This window comes from Anas platyrhynchos, chromosome 5 (assembly GCF_047663525.1).
Source record: "Anas platyrhynchos isolate ZD024472 breed Pekin duck chromosome 5, IASCAAS_PekinDuck_T2T, whole genome shotgun sequence".
In the NCBI taxonomy this organism is placed as follows: Eukaryota; Metazoa; Chordata; class Aves; order Anseriformes; family Anatidae; genus Anas; species Anas platyrhynchos.
The window spans coordinates 28,954,010-28,969,619 of NC_092591.1; the positions used below are offsets into that span (position 1 = coordinate 28,954,010).

The 15,610-nt window shown below is 45.8% G+C and overlaps 1 protein-coding gene across 2 annotated transcripts in view; it reads left to right on the plus strand.

The window, feature by feature from the left end:
- Positions 1-15,610, plus strand: part of SLC67A1 (solute carrier family 67 member 1) — a 56,689-nt gene that overhangs the window by 1,948 nt on the left and 39,131 nt on the right. For both annotated transcript variants that reach the window (XM_013099802.5, XM_013099801.5), the window contains exons 2-4: positions 173-270; positions 2,575-2,720; positions 3,442-3,574. In XM_013099802.5, coding sequence (XP_012955256.2) covers positions 173-270; positions 2,575-2,720; positions 3,442-3,574 — 377 coding nt within the window. The remainder of the gene's footprint in view (positions 1-172; positions 271-2,574; positions 2,721-3,441; positions 3,575-15,610) is intronic.

Here is a 15,610-nt window from a genome sequence, read left to right on the forward strand (position 1 = left end):
TTATTCAGAAGCCTGAGACAATAAAAGTTGCATCTGTAGGTATGGAGAGCTGAAGTAAGCAATCGTTTGAAGCCACAGTCCTCTATGTGCAGAAACGAAGCTCTTTTTTCAGAAACATAATATACTTCAATTCCCCTGATCCATTTTTTTTTTTTTTCTTTTTCTTTTCCAGTACTTGGCAAAGAGCCTGGGTTTGGATTCGGTGGGGTTTGGCTACCTCCAGACAACCTTTGGTGTCCTCCAGCTCGTGGGAGGTCCCATTTTCGGAAGGTAAGGGAGAACAATTCTCATGACCCTTTTTGTGGCTGAAAAAGGCCAGACTTTTTTTTTTATATTTTAATCATAAAAATGTTTAGTTCTGGTTCATGGTCCTGCTGAAGTGTTTGAAGACTTCATAAATGAACAATGGGAAAATAAATACTGTAAGTAGAAATACCACAATGTCGAAGCAACCTTTATATTAACTTAGCTATGTTTTAATGGCACACATTTAAGTGTAACAATATACTGGGAACAGGCTTAAGCCATCAGAATCCTCAGAGCCCAGGTCCTAATGGCTTAATCCTGCAAGCATTTTATAAGCATGTGTAACCTTAGAAATGTCCTGTGACTGGGAAACTTAGGGAAAAAAGGTATTTATTCTTGTTAAGTAGAGCTGTCAATGAAAAGACTGAGGATCATGTTATTTCTAAGGCTGAATCTCACTGAATCTACATTAGGGTGTAATACAGAGCTAAAATTCCTCAGAGTTTGGGTGAATTTTTAAGAACTGATCTATCTACAAGTTCATCTGCAGAAATAGGAAAAGAGTGGGAAAGACTCAGGTTTTCTGCCTACATCATGGGACATTTGTTCCTGTTCTTAATGAAAAGTGAATGGCAAGAAAAATCCTAGAGTGGCAGGGGAATCTATTCCCTAAAAGCAGAAAACTTGAACTAGCAGTGTGACCCAGCAATGGAGAAACTAAAATGAGATTGAGAAAAATCTAGCTTTTCTCCTTAGTTCTGCTGCCAATCAGCAAGTGATGCATGGATATGGTGCTAGTATGCGCTGTAGTTTCCCTTTGTGGGATTTTACCTTTGTGATTGACTTGGGTTGTGAGTTCTGCTGTGTCCTCTAGTAGGCAGTGTGTAGCACCTCAAGGACCTGACATCTCAAAGCCTTTTGATGATACCATAATGCCTGTTTTAATACTTGAATGCCCATTTGAATGTTACTCCTTTTAATATAGAAAACTAGAGAGTAGCATTTATGTTTTGGACCTGAGATATCTGATATCTGTTTTTTTCCTCTGTGCATGTCACTCACTAATGTTCAAAAAAGACACTGAAGGGAATGGGAAAAGGCAAAGAAAAATTCATGTGTGCCTGGCTTCCTGCTGGTGCAAGTGTGTGTTGCCAGATTGAAGCCAAAATTTGTGACGTAGGTTTGAGATGAAAAGGATTTTCCTATATGTGAGACTGCTTTGTCCTCAATGTGAATGTAGACAAAGAGAAAATGGGATGGATAAGAAATAGAAAAATGTTGAGTTTAGGTCGGTTCTTGTACATCTTGCCTGGTGCTGCCAAACAGCCATGATATGATGAAGCACTGAAATTACCCTTTAAAAACAAAACCAAAAAAGCCTTGGACTATCCAGTAGATTGAGGTCTGTAGGTTACAAATAGCTATTATTAGCTTCCCTGAGTAAGTAGAAGTTCTGACCTGAGCCTCCTCCTTAACATGAGTCCCTCTGATTCCTTATGCTTAACTCTGTTTGCAGACCAATCTTGGCATTGTTCGTTTGTTTTTAGTGGAAGCACCACTAATTGCTAGGCAAGGTAACACAGATCTTATAACTGTGATATGCAACTTCAGTTAGGGGAAGGGAAAAATATAAATGAAAAACTTAATCTAAGGTGTGTTTTATAGTAATCTTAGTCCTAGTTTCTAAGAACCATTCCTATAGTACTCATGGACATGATCCAAATTAGCTTTTTTAAGTACCTTTAAAGTAAACCAAGGACTTGAATAGAACCTGAACAAAAAACTGATTTGACTGTTTTGTTATTTCTGTTTTGTATTGTCTTCCTTAAATTGAAGCAAAACTGATCTACTATTGTGAAGTCTTTATTAAACCTAAATAAGAAACTATCTGTTTTTCTTCAGTGATGCTCTGAACATCCTCTGGAAACAATCTGGGACAACTTCAATCTCCAATGAACCTGGACTTAAAAAAAAAAAAAAAAAAAAAAATAGCGTACTTGGTTCCCTGGTCTCAAATGACTCAGAGCTGAAAAATAAAATTTGAGGGCACTATGTGCTCTGAAATGATGATATTGAATGTGTTAACTGTACACCTGCTGAGCTGCTGCACCTGCCTCTGCTTGTCAGGTCTTCAGCAGTCCTGAGATAAAACACATTGAGCTGGGCTCTGATTACCCAAACCGCCTCTGGGAGCTGAGCACCCCCGGAAATCCCATCAGTGCCTCTTGCAGGGTCAGTGAGTGAGACCAGAGTGGCTGTGAAATCCCACCTGGGTGGGCGGACCTGCCCCATCCCATTTCTGACAGCCTCGCACTGTTTCTGTACTAGGTTTGCAGATCAGTTTGGTACCCGAGCTGCCTTAATTCTCTCCTGTGCCTCTGGAAGTGTCTTCTTCCTGCTCCTGTCCATCTCCACCAGCATTCCCATGCTCTTCCTCTCGAGGCTGCCAGCTGTGTTCATGCATGGGCTACCAGGTAAGGTCAGGCAGAGCCAAGGGACTTTCCAAATTGCTTTTATTGCCTGGTTCCCCGCTTTGTGCTCATGTTGCTGGAAGTCAGCAGCATAAAGGAATATTTATGTGATCAGGCTGAAACAAAGAGGACTTGAAGCAGCACTTGTACTGGTTACGGAAAACAGGGCTGGCTGCCTGTAGTCCCAGCCTGGTCTCCTGCCTGTTTGAGCAAACTGCTTGGATGTCACCACTTGGGCACAGGCACCAAATGCTTGCAGGCAGCAGCACTATCCCAAACTTCTAAGCTGCCTTCTTGCAACCAGGATGTTTTGTAGGAGAGCTTTTCCCTTTCTCCGGCTGAAGTAAGCATATATACCACCTAGTCAGTGATATGTGGTTACAGAAATGGCTTTTACTTCCTACAAAACTGTTCTGATTTAGACTGACTTCCCTAGATGTCTCTGTTAAAAACCACACCACCACCACCTTTAGCTACTGAAGTTCACGCAGCTCATACAAGAAGATTCATGTTGGTAGGGTGTCATCTTCTTATAGTCACTCATGAAGTGGTTTTTGGCGCTGTTTCCTGCAAATATGGACTTGATTAATTCCTCTCACTGGTGTGCATGAGCACAGGGCTGCAAGGACGTTTTGTGGCAGGTAGTGCTTCTGCGGCCCATAAACTTGTACCCACTGCTCCGAGCCCAGAGTAGGCTTCTTCCAAGGTATTTGTTTCCTTGCAGGTGCTCAGAAGGTTATTACAGACCTGACAGCTCCTTCCCAGCGTGCTGATGCTCTGGGGAAGCTGGGTCTTTGCTTCGGAATAGGAATCATCATCGGCTCTGCCCTAGGAGGGATCCTCTCCACCAAATTCGGGTGAGTGATCTGCTCGTTTGGTGTTGGCCTTGCTGCAGCAACTGGGGGAACATTGAAGGGATATTTTGTTATTTTCACCCCTTACCAGTTTTTGATGATACTGTTCTTTGAATGAAGCAGTGTGCCATCTTCTTGTGCCGGGCAAGGGTATGGTATAATTCATAGTGTCCAGAAGGCTTCTCTAACTCTTACTACCAGTTCTTCACTAATTTTTAGGGCCAATAAGGCAAAGAATGCTCCAAACCTGACCCCTGCTGTAAGCTGTCTTTGTGTCCCACTGTGCCACAGCCCCAGGGAGGACTGGTAGTGTTACACCTATGCTGGATAATGCAATTGTAGACCCTCTCTTGCCATGTTGGTGGCAGTAGAGGTTCACATCAGAACTCAATGTTTTGCTTCCCATACCACCACAGAGAACTACTTGCTGCAAAGCAGTGCAGACTTCATAACCTGCTCCTAAGAAATAAAGTTGTATAACTGAGGAGTGGAAATCTGATGCAGTGTGAAACTCCTGCTGATACTGATGTGCTTGGAGGGATGCTGAATACAGAACAAGACCTTGGGGAAGGGGAAAGCACGGCTGCAACACTGGGGGAAAGAGATTGAGGAGGTCTAGCCCTGAGACAGCAGGGTTAGAGAATGAAGCACACATCTTTTTTGCATACTTTCTACTGCCTGATACAGGCAGGCATGCCTGATATAGCAGGCTGTCACCTTTTAGGTGCTGAAATTGAAAAGAAATTCCTGGTTTTACTGAATTTATTAGTCTCTGTTCATTACTGGTGGAGGAAGCTCAAAGAGAGCAGCGTATCAGGGAAATACATGTGGCTGCAATCTTCCTGGGGGAGATGCCCTGTATTTCTGTGAAGGTGCTGGGGGGAGGAAGCCCTTGAGAACTTCTGAGTATATTGCTCTACTTTTCTTATGAACCTTAGCTTCTGTAGATTTAGGTTAGCATGGAAATATTTTCTTTTTCAACCACCGCGAGCATTATAGCTGCTCTGAAGTGTAGGCTAGAGGGTTAAAAAATAATAATAAATAAATCATCGGGGGAAGCTTGTTTTCCAGTCATCATTCTCGTCCTGGGAGCAAACCGTGTGGATGGCAGGGTGCTGTTCCCGCTAGGTGGCACCGTTGGCTTGTCCCCCAGCTCTGCCTGCAGCCGCCTCCTCCGTGAGTTGCTCCCTGACGCGGTTTCATTGACATCCCATCTTTGTGAGCTTCAGGCACCGAAGTCATATGGCAACACTTTTAAATTATTATTATTATTCAGGTCCCGAGGCCTTTTGTAGTGCCATAAGCGCAGTAAAATGTATATAGGAATGTCACCTGGGCATTTTGTATAGGTGCAAGTGGTTATGGTGTTGGGAATCGTGCACAGAGCTCTGAACCCTGTTGTGTATCCACATGCCCTCGTGCTTAGTGATGCTGCTTTGCATCTCACACCTCTGTAAAGGTTGATTAAACAAGAGACGTTAACCTTACTGTGTTAAACAGCAGCTCCTGAAAACTCTGCTGCCTCTGTCTTGGTAGAACCGCAGAAACTGCTGCAGACAAAATTTCATGAGTTTTCTTCCTTCTCCTTGGGTTATTTCCCATGCATCCAGTGGAGGGCAGCTTGAGCTTGCAGTTTGTGCATGGCTGATGGAGCATCCCATCACAGGGATTTTGTGGCTGCTGCTCCTGCCATCCCATAGCAGGACTGGGGAATGCAGTCTGTCAGTCTTCTCCATGAGGATCTGTGCATCCCACTGGGAGGACCGTAGGACTTCCCATGCAAAAGAGGCAAACCCACCCCAATGTGCTGGTGGAGCCTTTTTGGCACCCCCCAACATCCAGAGGGTTGGTGTGGATTTGTAAAAAGCAGCTTAGGGATGAAGGACTGCTCCAAGGAAGCTGCCCTGGGTGTGGGGTAGTCACCTTCTCCATTGTAGAATCCTGCCTTTTCTCTGACCTTGTGCTTAGCTCCTCCACCAGACTTCTGTGCAAAGATTATAGGTGCAATCCACTGATATTTTTTGAAAATATGTTGGCTCAGATCAGTGGTAAGTAGAAACTCAACCCTGCATGCTTCTCCCCCAACAAGCTGGCAAAGCTCTGTGCCATAAAACAGCCCTTGGAGCATCACTGGTGGCTTCTGGCTGTGTCTGAGACCTTGACCTGGAGGGAAAGGAGTGGGTGTCACATTAGGAACATACTCAAGGATCTTTCGTCCTGTAGCTGCATCCCACAGACTGGTTATTAATCATTCCTCCCTGTTTCCCACACTGGTACAGGAAGGCTATGGAGCTGCGTAATCGCTTCCCTTTTCCATAGAAAAGTGACCCAATCTACTTCCTTTGAAAATAAACATTTCTGCCGTGTCATGGAAGAGCAAAGCTGGAGATTTCTGTCCACTCGGCATTCTTCGCCCTCCCTCGCTACAAAGCTGGCCAGCTTTCCCAGTCTGTTGACAGCATTATTCATATGTTAGTAGTGGTTTGTATACAAAAGAAGGGGTAGAAGTCAGTTTCAGTTCCTCAGCTGATGTCATTTTGGTATTATTCCACTGTATTGTATTTACCATTTATGTACTTGACCTAAAAAGCTGGTCTGTTATTGTTTTCTTTGCTAGGATAATATTTATCAACCCTTATTTATTGAGGGAGCCCCAAGAAGGAAGTTGAATGACTTGTTCTGACTTGTGTAGGACTTCTTGGATGTCAGATTCAGACATCCACTCCTAAGCTGTGGCCACCAGCTCCAGCCTTTCCTCTTCTCTGAAGTACTCTGCTTCTCCCCATGTTTTCCAAAACTATGAGTGAAGCTGTAGCAAAGCAATCATCACTGAAATGTGGCTTTGGTTTGTGCAAATCAAAGAGCCATTTGCCAGTTGTCTTCACCCTACTAAACTTAATTTTTGGAGGCCTTACTGTTAATATGTGGCCCAGTCCTCTCACCTCTGAAGAGTGCACACAGCTGTGGAGAACAAGTTGTCTGTGGGCAGCACCATGGTCAGGCAAATTTAAACCACCTGAGGATCAGGTATAAGCCAATTAGCTAAGATTACAGCCATTTGTGATAATTGTCTGGAAGGTGTTTTCATGTTTATGTGCTTTCTTAATTGATGTTTTCTGGTCATTGGACAGTTGGATCAGGATTGTGGATGTAAATACCTAGCTTGAAACTAACTCCTGTAGTTCAGCTGAGGTCTCCAGGTTGCTGGTGAGTCTGCAAACTCTGTCACAGCCCATCCACAAAAGGGGACTGGGAAAAGTAGCTCTGTTTTGTGCTGTGCAAGGGTTTCCCCCTGCCAGGCGCTTACTGGGAAGCTGCTGGGGACCACAGGCTGAAGGCCCGCACCATGGGAGAGGTGGCTCTGGGCTGGTTAGCAGGCTTTTGTGCCGGTGCTGTGGGTGAAGAGTGAAAGTGGAGGGCTGGATTAGTTTTCAAAAGTGGAAAGATGAGCCTAAGGTAGTTAATTACAGAGATCTCATCCTTTCTTCTGGGACTATGATTAATTGCGTTTGGCTTCTTTCTTCTTTCTTTCTAACAAGGACGTACAGAAGCTTTGCTGCATGACCCAAGATTTGTTTGCTTTCTATGGACAAGGAGAGGTTTCTTCATTTTAGTGACTCAGCTTTAGGCTTAAATCTCTTGGAGTAATTATTCTTTTGAACTTGGGATTTTCCTGGCCAAACCCCTTTGGTCTCTTATTTAATATTATTACAACAGGCTTTGGGGATGGTTTTTTCTTTTTCTTTTTTCTTCCTGGCTGTACTATTATCCTTCCTCCTCAAGGGGAAAAGAAGGAGCTTGTTCGCCTGGAGTAGGGAATTGCATTTCTTTTCAATAACCCATTTGAACCATGTCCTCTGGCAGGGAATTTCTCATCGTTTAGCGGCCGAGTGGAAAAACTGTGGGTGTTGAAAGGGCTGAAGGTTGGGAGCTGGGAAGGCAGCAAAGGGTGAGAGGGTTGCACTCTGCTCCTGGACAAAGCGAGGCATTCTGCTGCCTGCAGCCATTCCTGCTCCCTTCCAGAAGAAACTGTGGTATTTCTCTGCCTGGGATGATGTCGATCGGTGGTGCTGGCACAGGCGTTGCTTTGTTCTTTGTGTCAAGGGACTTTGGGAAGAAGGAGGTGGCATCTGCTTGCCAGTAAGCTGTCCCCAAGCTGCAGTGTGGTCTGTCACCATCAGTCAGGCTCTGAGGTTCTGTAGGAGAGATGGGGAGGGAATAACAAATTGGGCTGTTTGTCATGGAGCTGACAGATTAGGGAAGGTGTGGAAAACCTCAGGAAAAAATAAAACCCAGGAGATTCAAGCTATTTCTGTTCATTTACTTTGTTTGACAACTGCTCCATTTTTGGAAGCCACAGGCACAAAGATGGTCTGTAAGGTTTATGTTAACCATCTCTGGCTAGAGGATTATGCACCTCATCCCTCCACAAAGTGTTGGGTCAAAGTTGAGGTCTAGGCCACTTCTGTCTGACATCCCCTGCAGCTGAGCTTTCTAGTTCTAATGACTTGTTTAACCTATTCTTGAACCTAAGGAATGCCTCAGTGCACTTTTGGTGAGTTTACCTAATCTTGGACCTTTACAATGGAGACAGGTGCACCTAAATTTGCTGTTCAGGCTCCAAATGGCTGATGGAGAGTCACAGGCACTCCTACGGTATGATTTACCTCATTATGAAGCAGGCCCAAAGCAGCTCAGGGGACCTGTCTGTCGTGCAAGCTTTCTGTTTAATTTCTGTGTCGCAAAACTTGAGCTCTGGCCATGATAGCTATGCTGGAGTCTAATGTTGCACTGTGAACATGTTGGAAGCCACCAGGATGCATGCCCTGAGCAGTTCCTCTTGTCCCTGCTGCTTTGTTGCAGCAGGCAGGCCTGCAGCAAGCTCATCCCTGGCCCTTCCTGCCTGCAGACCTCAGTCTGACACCTCCTACCACATCTAGGCCACCAATAGTAGGTGTAGGTCTGCTGGCTTACACTTATTTACCCATTTTAAGACCACGCCGTGACCCCCTTCCCCCTTTGCAGGCAGTCAGTAAGCTTGGCTTCCTTCCAAGGCCTGGTCTGAACTTAAGCAGGAGGAGGGTGGCTGATGGGGCTGAGAGCTCCTCTTTGGTCCTTCGCCCATAGGTGGGGCCCTTTCCCAAGGGAGGAGAACTGGGGTTCAAGGAAGGAGCCAGCAGCTCATAGTGGGGAGAGCTCATGCCTTGTGGCTGCCCTCAAGGGTACAGGGCTTGGGTTGAGTTAACGGGATGCTTGTATGGCAGCCCCTTCCCTAGTCTCATTGGGAAATGCCCATTTTTCTCTGAAAACCTCATTCCCCTTTAGTATTTTCTTAATTGCAGGGGTGTTGGGGCTCTGAGCTGGCTTGCAGTGGGATGTCTTCCTGCACCCTCCTTCCTCCTGGGCACCTTGGGTTAACTGCTTCCCCTTCTCAGGGCGCTATGCTAAAAGGTCAAATGTGCCTCATTCATTAAAAATTGATTAAAGGGAGAAAGTGTCCAGAACTTCCTTGTGTGGCTGGTCTGTGCAGCCTGGATGGAGAGGTGAGGTTTGGGGGCTGTTGGGGTGTTCCTTGCACCAGAGCTGTGGGAAGAGGAACCCCTGATGTGTCTTGCAGGTCAGCGGTTACCCCAGCAGACAAAGCACTGAGAAATGAAAGTGTGGTGGGAAATATTTCTACCTGTTCCCTTCTCCAGCTTTCATTGCAGCTTGTGTGCTGGGGGAGGACACCCTGCCTCACCTCCCCACGCCTGCAGCCAGAAAGCGAGGGGGTGGTGGCTGAGCGAAACCCTGTTTTGTGCGCCTGGTGGCTAGATCGCAATCAAAAACGTGTGTGTCTGCCAAGCTACCTCTGCTGAACTTATTGCGGATACTTGAACGCCGCTCCCTCAGCCCAAGCTTTGGTTTTCTGAGTTGTTTGCTGGCTTTCTGCAAGGCTGTGTCAAGGTGGTGGATGATTGCTCTTCCCGAGCCTGGTTTGACATCCCAAATAAGTGTTTAAAAAAGTAGGAAACCCAAAACAATGGGATTCTTTGGAAAGGCACAAGGTATTTTGGGCTTGGCCTCCTCAGCAGAGGCAGTGCTGAGGGCAGAAGGTGACCCTCACTGTGCTTCTCGTACAATAAGGCAGTGTCTGCTCATGACTCACTGGAGCTTCATCTGCTCTTCCCACTCCTGGAATATTTCATGACCAGGCAGCAAATCCAGCAGTATTGCTAGGGATTGAAATCCAGGGAAATACTGTTTTCTTTGTTAACACAAAATAGAAAGCACAGAAAAGGCTGTGGTTAAGTCCCTCAAGTGGGATTTGGGACTTGGCTCTGCTGCAGTTTTCCTGTGATGCAAGTAAGTTGTCCCGTCCCTCTGTGGTGGTGTTCCTTGAGCATAAAATGGGGGCAATATGATGCTTTTTCCTTCCCTCTCCTAATACATTTATTATACTGCTGTTTAGATTAGACAGTCTTTGGGATGCAGACGTTCCCTGTCACAAGTTGTGTGCATGCAAATATCTAAAACCTTGGAAGAGTGCAGCCAGTTTTTCCTGGATGTATCCTCTTCTGCCCCTGGTGTCCTGAGCAGGCAGAGGTTTAGAGAGCACAACTCACATCCCATTTTGTTTTTTTATTGCTTATCAGAAGCACATGCCAGCATTTTGCTGTTTCAGGAAAAAAAGAGCTCAGCCAGCCATAAAGCTCAGAGTGGGGTAGGGTCCACCAGAAGGAGGGGGCTGAAGTTCAGGGCTGAGCCCAGCAAGAGTGGAGGGACCTGGAGGGCAACGTGGGATGGTGAAACCTTTCCCAAAGTCATGCATGCACATGTTATACGGACAGCTCTCCTTTATGTCTCCTAATTCTATAGATTCAAAGGGTCACGCTTATGTTTAATTCTGATTTGCTTCAGTGAATGAACCCAGCCCTGTGGTGGGAGAGTCTGGGGAGCTCAGAGCAGGAAGGATGTGGTGCTTGTGTGGGAAGGATGATTGGACAGGGGAGGGGAGAAAGGTTGGGATGAATGGGAATGTGTAGGTCTGGCATGGGAAGGCTGGGCTGGGAGGAATTAGGTCTTGGGGGCAGCAACCTCTGGCTTGAGAAGCTGGGGGATGAAGTCTACAGGGAAAGGCGGAGAGCTTTTAGATCTAGCAGGATCTCTGGAGCAGCAAGGGGCTGAGTTCGGAAGGAAGTAGCACTTTTAGAATGGACCTTCATTTGTGGTGGAGGGAAGAAGGGGAACACCCCCATTGCTTTCCCCTGTTTTCCTGCTGCCTGAAATAAGGCTGCTGTATAGGATGGCCAGAAAAGCCTCCCTTTTGGAGAAGTTTGGGGTTGGGAGCTAAACCCTCCCCATAGCCATCCTTACCAGATGGATGAGGCAAGCAGGAGGCTGGCAGCAGGATGGGAAATGGCAACGCCTGCTTGTGATGGGACACTGGTCCACTGCGGGTGAAGGTCAGGCTGCTGGGATAAGGATGCTCAGAGGGAAATAAAAATGCTGTGACCTGCACATGAACTATACCAGCTTCTGTGGCCCCACCCAAGGCTTTCGTTTCATTGCAGGCTCTAAATGAAACCCTGCTCACAGCCACTCCACCAGCCTGCAGAGTCAAAGGTATGTGAAGCATCCCAGCACTGAGCGCAGCCAGAGGGCAAAGGAGTTTCTGAATGGCCATCTCCAGGCTCACCCCAGCTTGCTGGGGCTTGTCTCTTTAACCTGACAAATCATGTGTTATCACAGCCAGGGGAGAAGGCATTTCTAGCATCAGGGAGAAGTGCTCTCTGCAGTAGTTATTACCACAACAGGCTTGTGGTCACCAGGTCTGTGCCTCTGGGTGGCCAGGGACCATGAGGTTCCTTGTTCCTGCTGGTTCCTCAGCAAGCCCCAAATCCTCTTGAGACCCTCCTGCACTTAGCAGCCACTTCTTAAATCAGCCCCAAGTAGCTTGTCTCACTGCCCTTCTTGCTTAGGAGGTGGCTTGCATGGCTGAGAAGACATACGGACCCTATACATTCATTAGGAGGATTAGTTTTGACTGTAACCATCCTCCAAAGCAGAGCCACAGTGATTAGGCTTTGCAGAAATGACAGTGACTATCTTTCAGCCTCCCACTTGGGCATGGCTAAGGTGGATTTTCAGAAGACAGGAATTCATAGCTTTCAGAAATCTGGTCCGTTTAATGCAGTTTATGTTCAGGTTGTAAAAGTGTTTTTGAGCATTTGAGGCAGTATCTAGGCTTTTTGTTTGCTTGTTATTACAGCAAGTATTGTCCCAGTTTTAATTTATTTTTCTTGGTGGTGAAGGTTTTATACATTTAATCCTTTGTGGTCTGTATGCAGTATTAACTCTGTCTCACTAAATATTTCTCTATTCCCTGATGTCCCATGCTGAGACTTTGGGATAAATTACTTCATAAAATTTTGCTCTAAACCTTATTGAAGTCTGCATTGTCTGTATTTTTATGGGATTTTTTTTTTTTTTTTTTTTTTTTTTTTTTTTTTTTTACCCTAGTTTAAGTGATCTGGGACTTTTTGAAGTCATTGGATGTGTTTCCTTTGAGTCTGGTTTTAAATCAAGCTCTGGATAAAGAAATTTGTAGAGGAAGGAATGAAACATCCAAAAACCTAAAAGATTTCTGCAGGATATTTCTTAAAAGAAAAAAAAAAAAAAAAAAGGGGGGGGGGAAACAAACTTGGAAAAATCACCTTGGGAACATGAGAGAGTGGGACTAAAGATAGTAATGGTTATTAAAGCTGAGAAGAATAAAAAGCTCATGCATCAGATTTTTAAGCTTGCTTCCCACAGAAGCTTAGAAAAGCTCTTTCCTGATATAAAGCTGTATAACACATTATCTGCAGTCTGTTGGTTGGATTTCTTTCCCTCCCCTTTCTGACTAGACAAAAAAATGGTTTTCAGATAATAGAGAATTCTGGATAATTCCCAGTCTTCCAGGAATTACTGTTCATGGTGGAAAGAAACTTACTTCTAGATTAGTCTATTGGTGTTTAGAAAAGACATTTTGAAGCCATTTGGTGAAGAACTCCTGTAGAGTAATCCAAGGATGCTGCAATAGCACCATGTATTTGCATTGGTGGTTGGTGACAGCAGGCTCAAGCTTCACGCTACACCCACATGTGTTCTTGTTGCATGTGATTACACGGTCTGGGACATCTAATTGCCTGATTGTAATCTGTCCATCATACCAAAAGTTGCATCATTTTGCCTTGGCGCTGTGTGGCAAGCACTCTCCAGATAGAGTCTCCTGGCCTTTTAAGGGTCCGTGATTTTTTTTCTCATACTTCTGTATGAAGCCTGACTCCTTAAGTTGCTTTTTTTTTTTTTTTTTTTTTTTGAGATGGGATTTGGTTGTGGCACGGAAGAATTTGAAATAGCTGGAGAAGTACATCTGTGATATGAAACTGCTCTGAGTAGCAGCAGAGTGAATTTTTCCAAAAGGGCTCCAAAAGTTGAGCACTGCCTTGACTATTGCAACACTGAGTGAGGGAGAATTCCAATCCCATCTTTCCTTCTCCAGCTGTGCTCATTCATCCAGTGTAGGTGAGAGGTTGGGAGCCTAGTTTAAAAAAAAAAAAAAAAAAAAAATCAAAATATAATTCCCATGCCCTTGCAGTGTATCACATGCCTTGCCCTTACCTCAACCTAGTAAGACCCAAAGTCAGATGATGAAGGGGAAAGAAAATACTATGATTTAATAATTACCAAGAATAGTCCAGGCAAGAGATAAGACCTTGCATGTCTGCAGGTTTGTGTGGATACTGCAGTGAGCCTAGCACCAGGCAGCAGCGGTACTGTGGGAGATGTAAAGCACAGGAATGCAAATGGCATGCTATAAAGGCGCAATGAAACGATTCGATGGCACACCCGGGCACTTTGTAATTGCTGGTATCTATCTATTTCTGGACTTTGGAAGTGAGCCATCTAAAAGCAAATGTTTAGTCAGCCCTGCAAGCTGCCCATAGTGCATGGCATGTGGTGACAGGGTGGTTTGATGGGGATGGGGCCAATCATTTCTTTGCCAAACAGGATTATGCTATGAAGAAAAGAGAAAGAGATGGAAAGACATGGATGAAGTTCAGCATCTCTCCATCCTAGAAAGCTGAGGTGTAAGGGGGGGGAGGAGGCAGAAAGATACCAGTCTGCCGTTTCTGAAAGGCTTTATATGGGGCACGGAGGAAGGTTTTTACTACCATGGATGTAATGCCTTTTAAAGCAAGTCCTGATTTTGAGGTTTTGGCACAAAACTGAGGGTTACTTTTGGCTCGCAGATGTGAATATGGCCCACTAGCATTTGTTTGGGTCAGGTTTCTTGGTGTGGGACTGGGCAAGAGGGACATAAGGTGACAACTTGGCCAAAATCTGGGTGGAGGCAGAAAGCTGGATCTTAAAGCTTTGGCTGCTAGAGAACCTGTGTGATGGTGGAGTCTGGGGGCTGGAGTTTAGCTCAGTGGGGAGACAAGCAAGTTGCAAAATATGGATCTGGGTTCAGGTTACAATTCTGCTCCCCAGGGCTCTTCCAGGTGTTCAAGTACAAACTCCTGGCTCAGGCCCATCTCTAATTAGGCATATTCTTTAAAAGTATTTTCCTTCCTCGGTTCCTGTGCTCTTGGCTTGTCTCCACTAGCCCTCTCTGCTGTGCTGGAGCACAGTTTGCTGGGTGTATTAATTGAACTGTTTACACACCTGGCTTCCTGCAAGAATAGACACCCAGCTCCTGCTTTTGAAAAGCCTAGCCCAGAGGCTGTAAACAGGAATTGTGCTATGTCTGGAAAAGCTGAACTGCTGCTTATCTCCACTCCCCGGGGCTGTGGGAGCAGCAGCAGCTGCAGACGTGGGTCAGTTGAGCTTGGAAACTGGCTTGTGCACCCTTCCCACCGGTCCTGTCCTCCACCTGGCCCAGGTCCCCCTGCAGCTCAGGAGCCACCTTCTCTGCAGAGCTATTCCCTTTGCTTGTGGCACGGGCAGGAGAGGACCCAACTGGTTTTTGGAGCAGCTTAGATGCTTATTTTGCCTCGTGTATGAAAACTGGGGGCATCATCATGGGGTAACGTCCTGTGCAGGACTTGTGTTTCTGTCCAAGCTCCCCAAAAGCAGGGGTGTGTTCCTCACCCCTTATACTATCTGAAGAAGGACATCTCACATAACTTTGTGTAGCTCAAAGAATGGCTGTGGAAAGAGTAGGCTGGAGACACTTGTGTGGTCTGGATCAGGTGGAATTGTTCCATGTGGTCCATTAAAGCTTTGAATATATGAGTGTAAAAAGATCATGTTGCACAGTTTTTATTTCAAAGTATATGGGGAGGGAGGAAAGGCAGCCCAAAATCAGTAGGTTGGTGCTGTCAAGGATTTTTTCTTCTTAGGTAGTGTTGGAAGACCCCACAGATGTTGAAATGGACTTTGTCACTGCTGGAGAGTCCCCCTTCACATTGGTGTACACTCTATTCAGCCTTAAAACACTATGATTTTGTGGATGTGCTATCAGCTATTTTACTGGGTAGCTATGAGTTTGATTTTGCTCTTTTGTTGCTGTTATTATTTTTGGTGAATATTTCCTCAGCTTTATCCGGGAAATAACAGCTTGTCTCTGGGCAAAGCCCCTGCGTGCTGAATGCCAGGGTTGGGGCACTGTGCTGTTAGGTCTATAGGGTACAGAGCGTGATGCTGATGTGCTGGGTGTTGGCATGGTTAGCTTTCTGTGCTTCTTGAGGCTCTCAGCGCACTGTTGGTAAGGGGCCCTGGAGGTTTCCCCGCAGGGCAGGTCCTGTGCTGCTCCTCGGGAAGGGACATGCAGATGCCCAGGCTGGGAACAGGGAAGAGGAAATCCAATACACCGTAGGGCCAAATTTGCTATCCAAATTTCAGTCCAGCTTGGAACTGGAATTGCTGTTTCCGAAGCACTGAGCTGGGATTTCTCCAGCCAGCCTCCAAAGGGGCCTCAAAGGGTGGGACAAAAGATGCTGTGATAACAGCTCTTGGGTGCTTATGCCATGGGGGAACCCCAGCAGCTCAGGTGCAGCTCCTGATTGCCCA